The following is a 15,126-nucleotide window of genomic DNA, read 5'->3' as shown; positions in this document are numbered from 1 at the left end:
GTTTTTGGATGTAAAGCATATGGCTATATTCCAAGTGAAAAATTATCCAAGCTGGAAAACAGAAAACAGAGCCATAGAGAGCATTCTAGTAGGCTACAGCGAGCAAACTAAGGGTTGCAGAATCCTACACCCAAAGACTGACAAAGTGACAATAATCCGTAGTGTTTATTTTGATGAGAGCCCATCACCAGAAACACTGATCCCAGAAAGCTGTGAAGTGAATATGCCAAGCACACCAGAAGAAAAGGGTCAACCAAAGCAAACATTTGCAGGAGTCAGAACAAGAGGTGGAACTCACAAAGCCTAAATCAAGTTCCCCACCCGATCTTGCGGAACTACCTGAAATCAGAAGATCCACTCGGACTACAAAGGGGGATACCACCCCGCAAGCTGTCATACAGCTGTCAAAATACACAGCATATTTGAACCAACATCCAGGGAAGACATAGAAAAACTGTTAAAACTTGAAGGCAATAAATGGAGAAAAGCAGCAGAAGAAGAATTAAAGTCACTTCAAAACAATAAAACCCGGACACTCACACAGCTCCCTCCTAACCGCAAGACTATAGGAAGCAAGGCTTTCAAACTAAAGTCAGACGTAGAAGGGAATATCCACAAATACAAAGACAGACTAGTTGCCAAGGGTTACTCTCAGAAATTTGGTGACGATTACCATGTAACATTCGATCAGGTCGTAAAACACTCCACCATCAGAGCGCTTCTTAACGTTGCAGCCGGAAAGGGCATCCAAGTGAAACACCTAGACGTTAAAACTGCTTTCCTATATGGAGACATTAAGGAAGATCTCTACATGGAGCGACCACCAGGGTTTGAACAAGGAAACCACCTTGGGTGTGTAAACATCAGAAGAGCAATCTATGGTCCTAAGCAGTCTGCAAGGATGTGGAATGAGTAAGTGAACAAAGTACTTACTAAAGAGGGATTCTCAGGAAGTAAAGCAGACCCCCGTTTCTACTCCAAGAATCAAGAAGACAGATGGATATACATCCTTATCTATGTTGATGACATTGTAGCCTGTTTTGAACAAGAAGGGAATTACAATCAGATAGTTCACAAGCTGAAAGAAAATTTTGAAATCAAAGAACCTGGGAACATTAGCTACAATCTGGGAATCCAAATAGAGAGAGAAGCAGATGGAAGTTATCTTCTCAACCAATCTCGGAAATCTTGGAACAATTCCATATGCAAGATGCAAAGGAAGTGAAAACTCCTATGGAACCAGGCTATCAAAAGAGCAATGAAGCAGAAAACTTGCTACCCAACAATGACATGTATCGCAGAGCAATTGGTAAGCTGCTATATGTTGCCACTGTGACAAGACCAGACATAGCCGCAGCAGTGGGCATACTATGCAGGAAAGTTTCAGCTCCCTGTCAGCGTGACTGGAACACAGTAAAAAGAGTGGTGCAGTACCTCAAAGGAACAATTCAGATGGAGTTACGGTTACCAGCAACATCCAATCCAAAACTGGTCGATATGTGGATGCTGATTGGGCTGGGGACTGCACAGGACGCAAATCTCATCTTCCAGTATGGGGAAGTAACCATAGGTTGGTCTAAGCGAAAGCAAGCAACTGTCGCTCTATCTTCAACTGAAGCAGAGTACATTGCAGCAGCACACGCGTGTCAAGAAGCGATATGGATTCGTCCACTTTTTGTGGACATTGGGATAGACATGTCAAAAGCAATTCCCATTCTTGAAGACAACCAGGAATGTACAAAACTTACGCAATCAGAAATGGTCAATCCTAGGACCAAACACATCAATGTCAAGTATCACCTACTTAGGGACAATCAAGAGCAAGGTGTTATTGACATTCAGTACTGCCCATCAGAGGAGATGACTGCTGATGCACTCACCAAGCCTTTATTGAAGGAACGTCATAGCTAAGAAGCTGAATATAATTTGACAAAGCACATGCTGTTGAGAAGGGGTGTTGGAAAAGTACAACAGGAAAGTTGCTTATAAACTCACTATATATATATATACATATGCATTATACCTATCTACTGTATGCCAGCAGGTGGTGCTGTAGTATTATAGTGTATAGTTCATGTATTTTATGATATGTGAGGAAGTACCCTCTATATCTAAGTATGCACTCATTTGTGTTTAGCTTCCTGTTTCCTGTCTACATGATGTAAAGCCATGATAAAGATATCCTCCATGAAAGGAAAGGTGTTCTGCTGTATACAAGAAGCTTCCAGGTTATGATTTCAATACTCTGCACAACAGAATTCAGACTGGGTGCAGGCCGTAAACGATACAAATTTGAAAGGATAAGTTCATATATAGTCAGTGAGGATGCCCAAACAGATTTGATAAGCTTTGGAAACCTTGGTTAGGTACTCCAGGACTTCACTTACTTGTTATGGACAGGTTACTGGGATTTTTCTAGAAATTGATATTCTTTTATAATTATTTCTTTTTGGTTGTTTTTCCTGGATGTACAGCTGGGCTTTTATTGACTTTTTATTGTGTATGTAAAGATGAAAAACCTTTTCTTCAATAAAAAAGTCCACCACACAAAAGGCTCAATTCACAAAGCTAACACCAGGGAAAGGACCCTTCTTTCCAATAAAGGTAAAGTTATTTTCAGCTCCAATGAGATTTGAAATTTATGATCATACTGTATCCCTAAAACAAGGATCCTTATGCTTGTGCTAAAGCTTTCTGGATTGAGTCTAAAATTGAATTTTTTTTTTTTGGCTCAGATGCAAGTATGCACAGCATATTTGCACATTATGGCACACTAACCATACAACACCCATTCACACCGTCAAGACAAACCAGCACTTCCCATCTTGTTCAAGGTTGAGGAGTCTTCAGCCACCTCGATTGATTGGTTGGCCAGAATGACGTATCTGCTACTTTATCCCAACTCTTACTCCTGGAATCAAATTCTAGCAAGCAGGAGAAGATGTTTTATGGCAAAAGAGACATTCAGAAGCCTTCTACCATAAATACCAATACAAAATGTTAAAAATTAGACTGCAGTTCTGCTTAAAAGTGTGCTGCATTTTATGATTGTGTATTGTACGATGTTGTAGAAGGACCCCAAAAAAAACGTAAAATTTAAAAAAAAAGTGTGATGTAGTGATTGGTGGTACTAACATCTGTAGCTGCAGTCACTGGGGAAAAATGCATCCTTAAATCTCAAAACAGAAGCACTGAACTTGAAGCTTCTCTTCCCTTAGCCCCCAATCACACTTGAGCCTTTTTCTGCTTTTTTCCCTACATCTGTCCATGCTTAACGTGGAGCAGCTCATTCTTTCTAATTGTCCCCGTTCGCATTTGTACAGTTAGTTGCCCTAAGCTCTATGCCCTACGTTCAGAAAAGTACATGATTCCAAAGACTTCAATGGTGCAATATGCACATTTTTAAACATGAAGAACTCCTCTCCTCCTACAGAATTGCTCTTCTCCCCTTGCAAAAGCCAGGAAACAAACTCTTGAAGCTTGGTACAAAAAATGCTTGTAAAATGCCTGTAATATGCCTGTAGGTGGAGTGCAGCAACAATAATTCAGGCAGAAAGGTGCGATGGAAGACTTATATTTAAATAGTGCAGCAACAGTTCACAACAAACCCGGTGGGAAGGCTTCCCAACTGGGTGCACTCATTTCCAGTAATGTAAAGAGAGCGGTTATCAGCTGACATGGTCTGTTAAAAGAGCAAATTGCGGTTTGGCCGACTCGGGCCCAAGCAGGATGTTAAACCAGGAAACCATAGAGGAACTGTGTTCCTCTTGACTTGCTCTCCAGCTATGGGGCTGCTGCGGGGGAGCATCACCTGCAGCGGAGAAAGTAGACTGCACTTGCCTACATGCCTGTAAAACACCTAAAAAAACATCTGAAATAAACTGTTCAAAATCATCAGGAATACACTCTGCTAAGCTTTGAATGCCAGATTATTTTCTCTGGAAGCAAGGACTTGGCAGCCTGCCAGTCTTCATTCTTGAAGATGGATTATTCCACAGTAACTGCAGCTTCAGTGAGGGTTTGTTTTAAAACTCTTCTGCTGCTTGTTAAGAATGAGTAGGTACCTTACTGTAGTCTGGGCAAAAGGTTCAGTTTAAAGAACCTGGTTCATTGTAACTCAGTACTCTATGAACTGAACACGATGTCTGCTGCTCTGTGAAAATGATATGGATTCACCCAAAAAAAAACTGCATTCGAAATGTCATATTCACAAATAATCCTCAACATTCAGCTTCCTTTAACAAATGAGCACATCACATATCACAGTTTTGTATTCTTCCAGAATTCCACAAGTCTGACTAGGAAGCAAATGACATCCATCAGCTGTCACTGACTGCAGGTCCTGCTCTCCAAGGAGAGATCGGGGCAAGACGCTGGACATTAATCTCCAATCGATACAAATAGGAGTACTTTGCTTAGCCCAATGGTTTAGGTTCGACCACTCTCCACAAACAGAGGTCCCTCCCAAGGGGCAGAGGTCACCCTAATTGATTAATTTATGTATAATTGATCCAGCGAGAGCACCAAACAAATGTGTCTCAGTGTCCAAAATATTTATTAGATTCCACAAAGGACCAAAAAGCAGCCAACATGTTTCAGAGGCCCAAACAATCCCCCTTCATCGAGGCTTTAGTGCTTGTGTCTAATGGACCTAAAGTGAAGATCCTGAACATATCAATCAAAGACACATCAATCAAAATTTCTAGTGGACCAAAAAGTTAAGATTTTGGACACATCAATCAAAGTGTCCAATGGACTCAACGTAAAGATCTTGCAAACATCCCTCAAAGACACATCAATCAAAATGTCCAATGGGCTTAAAATGAAGATCTTGGACACATTAATCAAAGACACCTCAAAGTGTCCAATGGACCCAACGTTATAATCTTGCAAACATCTGTCAAAGACACATCAATCAAAATGTCCAATGGACTCAAAGTGAAGATCTTGGACACATCAACTAAAAAGACACATTAATCATAGTGTCCAATGGACTAAAAGTAAAAATCTTGGACATATCAGTCAGAGTCTATAATGTATAAATAAGTATATATATATTTTTACAGAATATCCTACATAAATCATTATAGCATGAGCTGCCTACTCTTGGCCATACTACAGAACTGACTTAAAGTTATTAATTTTAAAGGTCATTATTAAAGAGAAGGGGAGGCTCTTTGCATTTGGAGAAAATTAGGTTTAACTGTCATATAGGGAAAGGCTTCTTTGCTGCACGAGTTATGAAAATTTAAAATAGTCTTCCGCAAGAGCTAGTTCTAGTCAACTCAACAGAATCCCGCAAGGAAAGGTTCAATATGTTTTAAATACTCAAAGTATAAATGGATAGAAACCAATTATAGAAGTAACACTATTGTCAGGGCACCATTCAGAGCAAAGGTGAGCATGTGCTGAGAAGGGGACATCAGAACAAAAATGTGCATGTGCTAAGAAGAAGACCTGGCATAGTTGCCACAACTGTACATGGCCTTGCTTGTTTGCACAGGGATGCTCGCAGGTACATTTCCGCACGTTCCACCATCCCTAACGCCAAATGCCCTATGTAAAGACAGTAGCTATGGCCAGAGATTGCTGGATGATCTTCAGCTACCTCTTGCTCCTGCGTATCATGTATTCTTGGACTTCCCGTTACCGACTCGGCTTGCCTCTGGACCTTTCTGCAGCCTGACTCCTGGTTTTTCCAATGGACTCAAAGTGAAGATGTTGGGCACAGCAATCAAAGAGTCCAACAGACTCAAAGTAAAAGTCTTGGACACATCAGTCAAAGAGACCAATGGACTCAAAGCAAAGCGTCATTAGCTATCCATTTGTTATGTAGAATATAGTAGGTCTGGTCAATATGTCAGCCGGTATGTCTGGCTTGTACAATAATGTATGTATGATATACACTGTATACTATGTATGTATATATACATTGTCTACATGAATCAAAGTGTCCAATGGACCCAAAATAAAGATCTTGGATACATCTATCAAAGAGTCCAGTGGATTCAGATTAGAGATCTTGGACACATCATTAAAGTGTCCAATTGACTCAAAGTAAAGATCTTGGACACATCAATCAAAGTGTCCAATGGATTCAAAGTAAAGATCCTAGGCACATCAATCAAAGAGTCCAATGGATTCAAGGTAAGGATCTTGGACACATCAATCAAAGTGCCCAATTGACCCAAACTAAAGATCGTGGACACATCAATCAAAGTGTCCAATGGACTCAACGTAAAGATGTTGGACACATCAATCAAAGAGTCCAATGGATTCAAAGTAAAGATCTTGGACACATCAATCAAAGAGTCCAATGGATTCAAAGTAAAGATCTTGGGCACATCAATCAAAGAATTATATTAACAAGGGTTGTGGCGCTTCCTATGGGGTAATAGATGGGAGGGGTGGTTACCCAGATGGTTTCCCTCAATAGATCCCAATAGAGGTACCTGGTACCTACCAGGGAAAAAACGTAGTTACCGTAAGGGTATATATGTCTGTGCCTACACACATACACATATATATCCACATGCACCCGTGTGTATCAGCAGATATAAATAAATAAATAGATAGGTAATGTCTTCAAGGGGTCTGGCCTGAGGCCCCTAATACTGTGGTAAATCTGCACCATATACCACCACTAGGTGAAAATATCTATACCATATATACGTAAACCTTATATGCTCTACTGATCCAAAATAATTCAAACCATCAAAATAAACCTCTGCTCCCCGTGCAGAAAAAGCATGTGTAAATATGAGTAAAAAGACATTACATATTATATCAAAATAGTGCAAATAAACGTATTATAATCAAATAGGTCCAAAGAAAACCAAGGTTAACAATTTTGCAGTGATTATAGTCCTTAAAGTGAAAAAACTTATGTGAAAAAACTTTTTTGTGAAAAAACTTGTTCAGATCCAATGTTTCAACAATTTCGTGACTTGAGTGCTCTTGGATAATTCCTGTGACTTTTGTGCACCCCCTTGCGGGTCCCCACTCACCAGATCCAACAGCCCCAAAAAGGGGCGACCAGCATAAGATGTCTCAATCACGGTCTCCTCTCCGCGGCAGTTATGCGGGCTCCTCAAGGTGGTTTCCATGCCGTTGATTTTCCCAATGGATTCCTCCAACCTCAGATGGAACAGGTTGCAAGGGGAGTTGCGATCCCAATATTCTCTCCCCCACCTTCCTACCGAGCATCCAGATAGTTTCCTACTATTGGGTTCAATGTTCGCAGTGGCTCCCTCATAGAAAGAAAAAATAGGAAGCTCCCATGGTGTAGTATATATAAAAAGCTTTTATTCAAAAAACTCCATCAGCTTACAGCGGAGTAAAAAATAATATTAAAAATAAATAAATAACCATAAAATTAACTAAATGAAATAACCAGTGGGTAAAAACAAATTAGCTAACTCAGGAATGACCCTGAGAACAGACCCGTAGCGGTAAAAAGTGCGTGCCACTGGTTAGAGCTGTTTGCGCTCCACCTGCGTTCCAGCTAGGGTCCGTACCCGGAAGTGACGTAGCGTGCGTGGCGTCGTTGCAACGACACCACGCACGCTACGTCACTTCCGGGTACGGACCCTAGCTGGAACGCAGGTGGAGCGCAAACAGCTCTAACCAGTGGCACGCACTTTTTACCGCTACGGGTCTGTTCTCAGGGTCATTCCTGAGTTAGCTAATTTGTTTTTACCCACTGGTTATTTCATTTAGTTAATTTTATGGTTATTTATTTATTTTTAATATTATTTTTTACTCCGCTGTAAGCTGATGGAGTTTTTTGAATAAAAGCTTTTTATATATACTACACCATGGGAGCTTCCTATTTTTTCTTTCTATGAGGGAGCCACTGCGAACATTGAACCCAATAGTAGGAAACTATCTGGATGCTCGGTAGGAAGGTGGGGGAGAGAATATTGGGATCGCAACTCCCCTTGCAACCTGTTCCATCTGAGGTTGGAGGAATCCATTGGGAAAATCAACGGCACGGAAACCACCTTGAGGAGCCCGCATAACTGCCGCGGAGAGGAGACCGTGATTGAGACATCTTATGCTGGTCGCCCCTTTTTGGGGCTGTTGGATCTGGTGAGTGGGGACCCGCAAGGGGGTGCACAAAAGTCACAGAAATTATCCGAGAGCACTCAAGTCACGAAATTGTTGAAACATTGGATCTGAACAAGTTTTTTCACAAAAAAGTTTTTTCACATAAGTTTTTTCACTTTAAGGACTATAATCACTGCAAAATTGTTAACCTTGGTTTTCTTTGGACCTATTTGATTATAATACGTTTATTTGCACTATTTTGATATAATATGTAATGTCTTTTTACTCATATTTACACATGCTTTTTCTGCACGGGGAGCAGAGGTTTATTTTGATGGTTTGAATTATTTTGGATCAGTAGAGCATATAAGGTTTACGTATATATAGTATAGATATTTTCACCTAGTGGTGGTATATGGTGCAGATTTACCACAGTATTAGGGGCCTCAGGCCAGACCCCTTGAAGACATTACCTATCTATTTATTTATTTATATCTGCTGATACACACGGGTGCATGTGGATATATATGTGTATGTGTGTAGGCACAGACATATATACCCTTACGGTAACTAAGTTTTTTCCCTGGTAGGTACCAGGTACCTCTATTGGGATCTATTGAGGGAAACCATCTGGGTAACCACCCCTCCCATCTATTACCCCATAGGAAGCGCCACAACCCTTGTTAGTATAATTCTAGTTAGTAGAGAATCCCTAGGGAAGCTCTTTTAAGGGAGGCAGCACACCTAAATTACTGTTCTAAGCGCAGCTCTTTGTATTCAATTCTACATCAATCAAAGAGTCCAATTGACTTAAAGTAAAGATCTTGGGCACATCAATCAAAGAGTCCAATGGACTCAAAGTAAAGATCTTGGACACATCGTTTAAAGTATTCAATGGACTCAAAGTAAAGATCTTGGGCACATCAAAGAGTCCAATGGACTCAAAATTAAGATCTTGGACACATCAATCAAAGTATTCAATGGACTCAAAGTAAAGATGTTGGGCACATTAATCAAATATTCCAATGGATTCAAAGTAAAAATCTTGGACACATCAATCAAAGAGTCCAATTGACTTAAAGTAAAGATCTTGGGCACATCAATCAAAGAGTCCAATGGACTCAAAATAAAGATCTTGGACACATCAATCAAAGTATTTAATGAACTCAAAGTAAAGATATTGGGCACATTAATCAAAGAGTCCAATGGGCTCAAAGTAAAGATCTTGGACATATCAATCAAAGTATTCAATGGAGTCAAAGTAAAGATCTCGGGCACATCAATCAAAGCCAGGACAGTATTTAGTGTGTGAATGCCAGTGTTAGTGGTAAAGAAGGTCCTGCTCTGACTGAGGTCTAAAAGGGAAGGGTGTATTTTCCCTCAGGGCCACCAACCAAACATATATTATTTGACTTGGCTCAAGGTTTAATTGCCTCCCCCCCATCCTAGTATTCCCCCGAGAGCACTGTGCTAATCACATACAATGTTTCTCATTTATACATATAGAGATAAAATAAACATTGCAGCACATTTAAGGCCTCATTCACACTGGACATTCTAAAAATGCCATAAACGTTAGCTATAGAAAGCTGTAGAATGAGTTTTGCACTCCCACAAAATCTTATGGCTCAAAAAGGCTCATAAACGCAGAATAACCACATTTTTCAGCGTTAGAGCATTTTTACAGCTGAAAGTTCTAGGGGAGTTTTCCAGCCAGAAGACGCCCCTGCCAAAAAACACTGATGAAAGCCCATGTGTGCATGGACACATAGGATAGCATGCTGGGGAGTTTACTGGTTGCAGAAAAAAATGCCTGAAGCCAAAAACAGCAGCTATAATAACATCCAGTGTGCATAAGGCCTAACACCTAAAAACAACCAACTGAACAACCAAAGCAAAAAAAAACATGGAATGCTCAATTATGCAGATACAGGAAAAAGCTAAAGATTTTACCTAGTTAGGGCAGAAGACAATCTTGTTGCCTTTTATCAAAATGTGCAAAAATTTAAAATATGGATAGGAAACACTTTGCATGCTTTTTATGCCTGTGGCTTGCCTAGAGGTGTAAGCTGGAAAGGTCAAGCCTGTTTGCAAGTTCAGTCTGGTTATAGTGAGATGACACGATCAATTAACTTTGTCAGTCTTGTCTATTGGTATGCACAACTGGGAGGCAACCCACAGGATCCAGTAACTTCATATGAGGCCTCATATCAGAAAACTTTTCAAAATGTACATAATCTATCTGTGCTCTTTTGACAAATTAGCCATGGAGTAGGTGTGATGACCTTATTTAGCTTTGTGGGTCTGGGAGTTTATTAAGGTGCATGTTCACTAAGAGAAAAAAAATGCCTCCTCCTTATCTGCCTAAATATCACTAACTTACCCGCCACCCCCACCCTGATGGTCTACCTCATCCTACAGCTGTGGCAAAAATCTAGTGCCAGGCTACAATCAAGTGCAAAGGTCCCTTAGACTTTAATGGCCATACCCATATAGCAGGAGCAATGTCCCATTCAATTCTAATGTATTATTTCTATAACACTTCTCCCCCTGGGAACTCATGGCACTTAGTAGGTGAAGCAACCATCTTGGTCACAATCAGCTGATCCAATAAACCTACCAGCATGACTTCAGAGTGTGGGAGGAAACAAGCCACTATGCTGTCCATGTCTATGGGATATTAATGCACAGGTGGCCTGGCACTAGACTGGGCCGCTGAAATTGCAGGAGGCTGCAGCTATCAGAAAAGGTAAGTACATATCTGTGGGATGTGGTGGGGTGGGTTGGGGTAGATGCAGCTATTGAGGCAGTATGGGGATATTTTTAAATTTTACTAAACTCATACTCTAAGGAACTCCAAGACCCACAAAGTAAGAGGGAAATACGGTCCTCTAGGGCAGTGGTCATCAACCCTGTCCTCAGGGCCCACTAACAGGCTGGGATTACCTTGGGGAGATGCATACTAGAATACTGCAATCACTAAGCAGCAAATGATATAATCTGTGATGTATTTCAGTTATCTTGCAAACCTGGCCTGTTAGTGGGCCCTGAGGACAGGGTTGATGGCCACTGCTCTAGGGGATAAGGACACAACTAGTGGTATTGGGGAAGATAGGTGGAGGCATTTTTTGTTTCAGTGAACATGTACTTTAAAGTAAAACTTCGCTCTTTAAAAAAAAATTCTAGGCAATGGATTTTTGTGGTAGAACACCCTTTGCATTCCTTTTCTGCCAGAAAAAACGTTATTTTTGTTCCTAGCAATCTATTTCTAGTGTACAGCACATGCATGGTAAAGTGTGCACTTGTGGCCTATTCCTAGGATCTGTAAGATGCAGAGAGTAGAGTTGGGTTGGAGAGACAATATAACTCCAGTCCGCATGGGCAGGAGTTGCATCATCAGTGACTTTCCAGTGGCCAAAGAGTAGGGATGCCAATTCTAGAAGAAGTGGAAACAGCACAGGACAGCTCTGAGCTGTTGGCTTTGGAGGAGGGTAGGTTTTCCATGTACTGTTCATGTTTGCACATTATAGCATGAGCTGCTTACCCTTGGCCACACTACAGAATTGATTTAAAGCTGATTTTCCCTCAAGGAAAGCTTCAATATGTTTTAAATACTCAAAGTATAAATGGATGGAAACCAAGTATAGAAGTAACACTATTGTCAGGGCATCATTCAGAGCAAAGGTGAGTATGTGCTGAGAAGGAGACGTCAGAACAAAAATGTGCATATGCTAAGAAGAAGACCTGGCATAGTTGCCGATACTGTACATGACCATGCTCATTCACACGTTCATGACCACCTGATGCCAAACCCCCTATATAAACACAGCGGCTGTGGCCAGATATGCATGGATGATCTTCAGCTACTAGTACTCTTGCTCCTGTGTATCCTGTATTTCTTGGACTTCTCGTTACCGACCTGGCCTGTCTTTGGACCATTCTGCTGCCTGACTCCTGGCTTTTTCAAAGGACTTTGCCTCTCCTGACTAAATGTGCATGACCCTGGTTTGCTCCTCTGTATGACTTTGACTCCGTTCCTGATCATGCTCCTGCCTAGCCCCTGGCTGGTCTCTCCATGTATGACCTTGGCCTCCATCCATATGCTTCCTCAGTCCAGTTCTGCCAGTCTGCCCTCTTTCCGTGGTGTGTGCCATCTTGCTTGTGGCCGCTGCCTTGGTCCTGCTACATCTCCAAGACCAACAGTAGTCCTGCCAACAGTCTTGACAGATCAGCTGATAGCTACCCAGTAGACACTTCTTCAAGCAATCTCCAGCAGATCTACCTAATCAGCGCCCTTGCTTCTTAGGGCCTTGCGCTCCCTGTTTTCACCACCATGGGTACGCAACAGTTAGCCACAAGGAAAGCCCTCTCATCAATTTGGCCTCCAATCAGGTATGTGACAACTATGTTGGTGTACACTATTTTATTAAGACATATAGTTAACCTGGTTGAAAAAAGACACAAGTCCATCCAGTTCAACCAACAACATTTTACCCATATTTGTAATAAATACACATTTTATGGAATAATTTGTGTTGCTGGTTTTGGATGACAACAGGAAAGTCTCCTTTTTTCTTCTATACTTGGTTTCCACTGTGTGAAGGGATGAGGTGCCATCACCTACCCATCAAGGTACCCTTAAGTACAACTGGATGTTAATGGTTATAAGCAATAGCACCACGTCAACTGGACTATGCCTTATAAGAGTTTAGCCTTCCTCTTGATCAGTTGCAGGCTAAGGGTTCTGGCAATGCTATTTATTTATTTTTGTCTTTTGGTTGAACTCAATGGACATGTGTCTAGAACTCCTCTTTTTATTGCCACAAAAATTAAGCAATACATGGATTTGCATATTAAAACATGCAATGCTATAGATATTCTTTACATTCCAAAGAGTAGTTCTGGTCTGGAGGGACATACACTACATTGTCAAAAGTATTGGGACGCGTGCCTTTTACGCACATAAACTTTAATGGCATCCCGGTCTTAGTCCATAGGGTTCAATATTGCGTTGGCCAACCCTTTGCAGCTATAGCAGCTTCAACTCTTCTGGGAAGGCTGTCCACGAGGTTTAGGAGTGTGTCTATGGGAATATTTGACCATTCTTCCAGAAACGCATTTGTGAGGTCAGGCACTGATGTTGGACGAGACGGCCTAGCTTGCAGTCTCCGCTCTAATTAATCCCAAAGGTGTTCTATCGGGTTGAGGTCAGGATTCTGTGCAGGCCAGTTAAGTTCCTCCACCCCAAACTCGCAGATCCATGTCTTTATGGACCTTGCTTTGCACACTGGTGCACAGTCATGTTGGAACAGGAAGAGGCCATCCCCAAACTGTTCCCACAAAGTTGGGAGCATGAAATTATCCAACATGTCTTGGTATGCTGATGCCTTAATGCCCCGTACACACGACGGACTTTCTGCCAACAAAACCGTGGATTTTTGTTTGAAGGTTGTTGGCACAAACTTTTCATGCATACACACGGTCACACAAATGTTGGCCAACAATTATGAACGTGGGAACGTGGTGACGTACAAGACATACGACGAGCCGAGAAAAAGGAAGTTCAATAGCCAGTACGGCTCCTTCAGCTTGATTCCGAGCATGCGTGCGACGGACTTATGTACACACAATCGGACTTTCCGTCAACAAAGTTTTGTTGGCGGAAAATTTGAGAACCTGCTAGCAAACATTTGTTGGCGGAAAGTCCGACAGCAAATGTTCGATGGAGCATACACACGGTCGGACTTTCCGACAACAAGCTCACATCCAACATTTCCCGTCGGAAAATCAGACTGTGTGTATGCGGCATAAGAGTTCCCTTCACTGGAACTAAGGGGCCAAGCTCCACCCCTGGAAAAACAACCCCACAACCTAATCCCCCTTTCACCAAGTGCTTTGGACCAGTGCACAAAGCAAGGTCCCTAAAGACATGGATGAGCGAGTTTTGGGTGGAGGGACTTGACCGGCCTGCACATAGACACACTCCTAAACCTTGTGGACAGCCTTCCCAGAAGAGTTGAAGCTGTTACAGCTCCAAAGGGTGTCATCTCAATATTGAACCCTACAGACTAAAGCCGCGTACACAAGAGCGGAATGTCCGACAGAAAAAGTCAGACGGAAGCTTTTCATTGTCTATTCCGATTGTGTGTGGGCCTCATCGGACTTTTTTTTTTGAAAGTTCTGACGGACCTAGAAATGGAACATGTTCTAAATACTTTCGACGGACCCAATTCCTATCGGGAAAACCGATAGTCTGTGTGCTGTTCCGACGGACCAAAAATGACGCATGCTCTGAAGCAAGTACGAGACGCAAGCTATTGGCTACTGGCTATTGAACTTCCTTTTTCTAGTCCCATCGTAAGTGTTGTACGTCACCGCGTTCTGGACGGTCGGACTTTGGTCGGACTTTGGGTTGACCGTGTGTAGGCAAGACCGCTTGAATGGAATTTCGTCGGAGTTCCGTCGGAGAAACCTTCGGAGTTTATTTCCACGGCAAAACCGGTCGTACGTACGTGGCATTAGACTGGGATGCCATTAAAGTTCATGTGCGTCTAAAGGCAGGTGTTCCAGTACTTTTGACAATATAGTGTATATACAATGCTCTGAACTTGAATGTGAAATGATTACGTAGCAAGTTTCAGATGTTACTTCAATAAATTATTATTTACAATGGGATAGACTGAAATGATAAAAAAAAAAAATGAATTGATCTTTTAGTTTCACCTGCAATGACAGATCGTACAACAACGGGTCCTGCACTGCCAGCAACAAATCCAAAGCCAACTCCTGGTTGACGAGAAATGGTGACTTGACGTATAGACTGAGGGGTCAGCTGACCACATTCCATAGCACACGTCCACATCACATGACTGCACAAAAAGAGGAGACAGGAGTAATTAGATGTTCAAGAATTACCGGTAACTAAATGTTGACTATGTTAACGTGGATCTTACACCAACAAAATCCAAGGTACTGCTACTTAGTATCCCCATGCCAAATAAAAATAATTACAAAAAACAAACTTAGTAGAAAATAGATACTTACCTTAGACCTAGGGCCATAATTATAATTTATAGG

At 41.7% G+C, this 15,126-nt stretch overlaps 1 protein-coding gene across 1 annotated transcript in view; it reads right to left on the bottom strand.

The window, feature by feature from the left end:
- The window catches only part of FRMPD3 (FERM and PDZ domain containing 3), a 152,702-nt gene that overhangs the window by 81,355 nt on the left and 56,221 nt on the right, over positions 1-15,126 (bottom strand). The window contains exon 3 of the mRNA XM_073600651.1: positions 14,773-14,918. Within this exon, the coding sequence (XP_073456752.1) occupies positions 14,773-14,911 (139 nt within the window). The 5' untranslated portion in view covers positions 14,912-14,918. The remainder of the gene's footprint in view (positions 1-14,772; positions 14,919-15,126) is intronic.

The sequence above is a fragment of the Aquarana catesbeiana genome, linkage group LG09, assembly GCF_042186555.1.
Source record: "Aquarana catesbeiana isolate 2022-GZ linkage group LG09, ASM4218655v1, whole genome shotgun sequence".
Lineage (NCBI taxonomy): Eukaryota > Metazoa > Chordata > Amphibia > Anura > Ranidae > Aquarana > Aquarana catesbeiana.
Note: the sequence above shows the minus strand (reverse complement) of the source record. Positions and strands in the feature narration are given on the sequence as shown.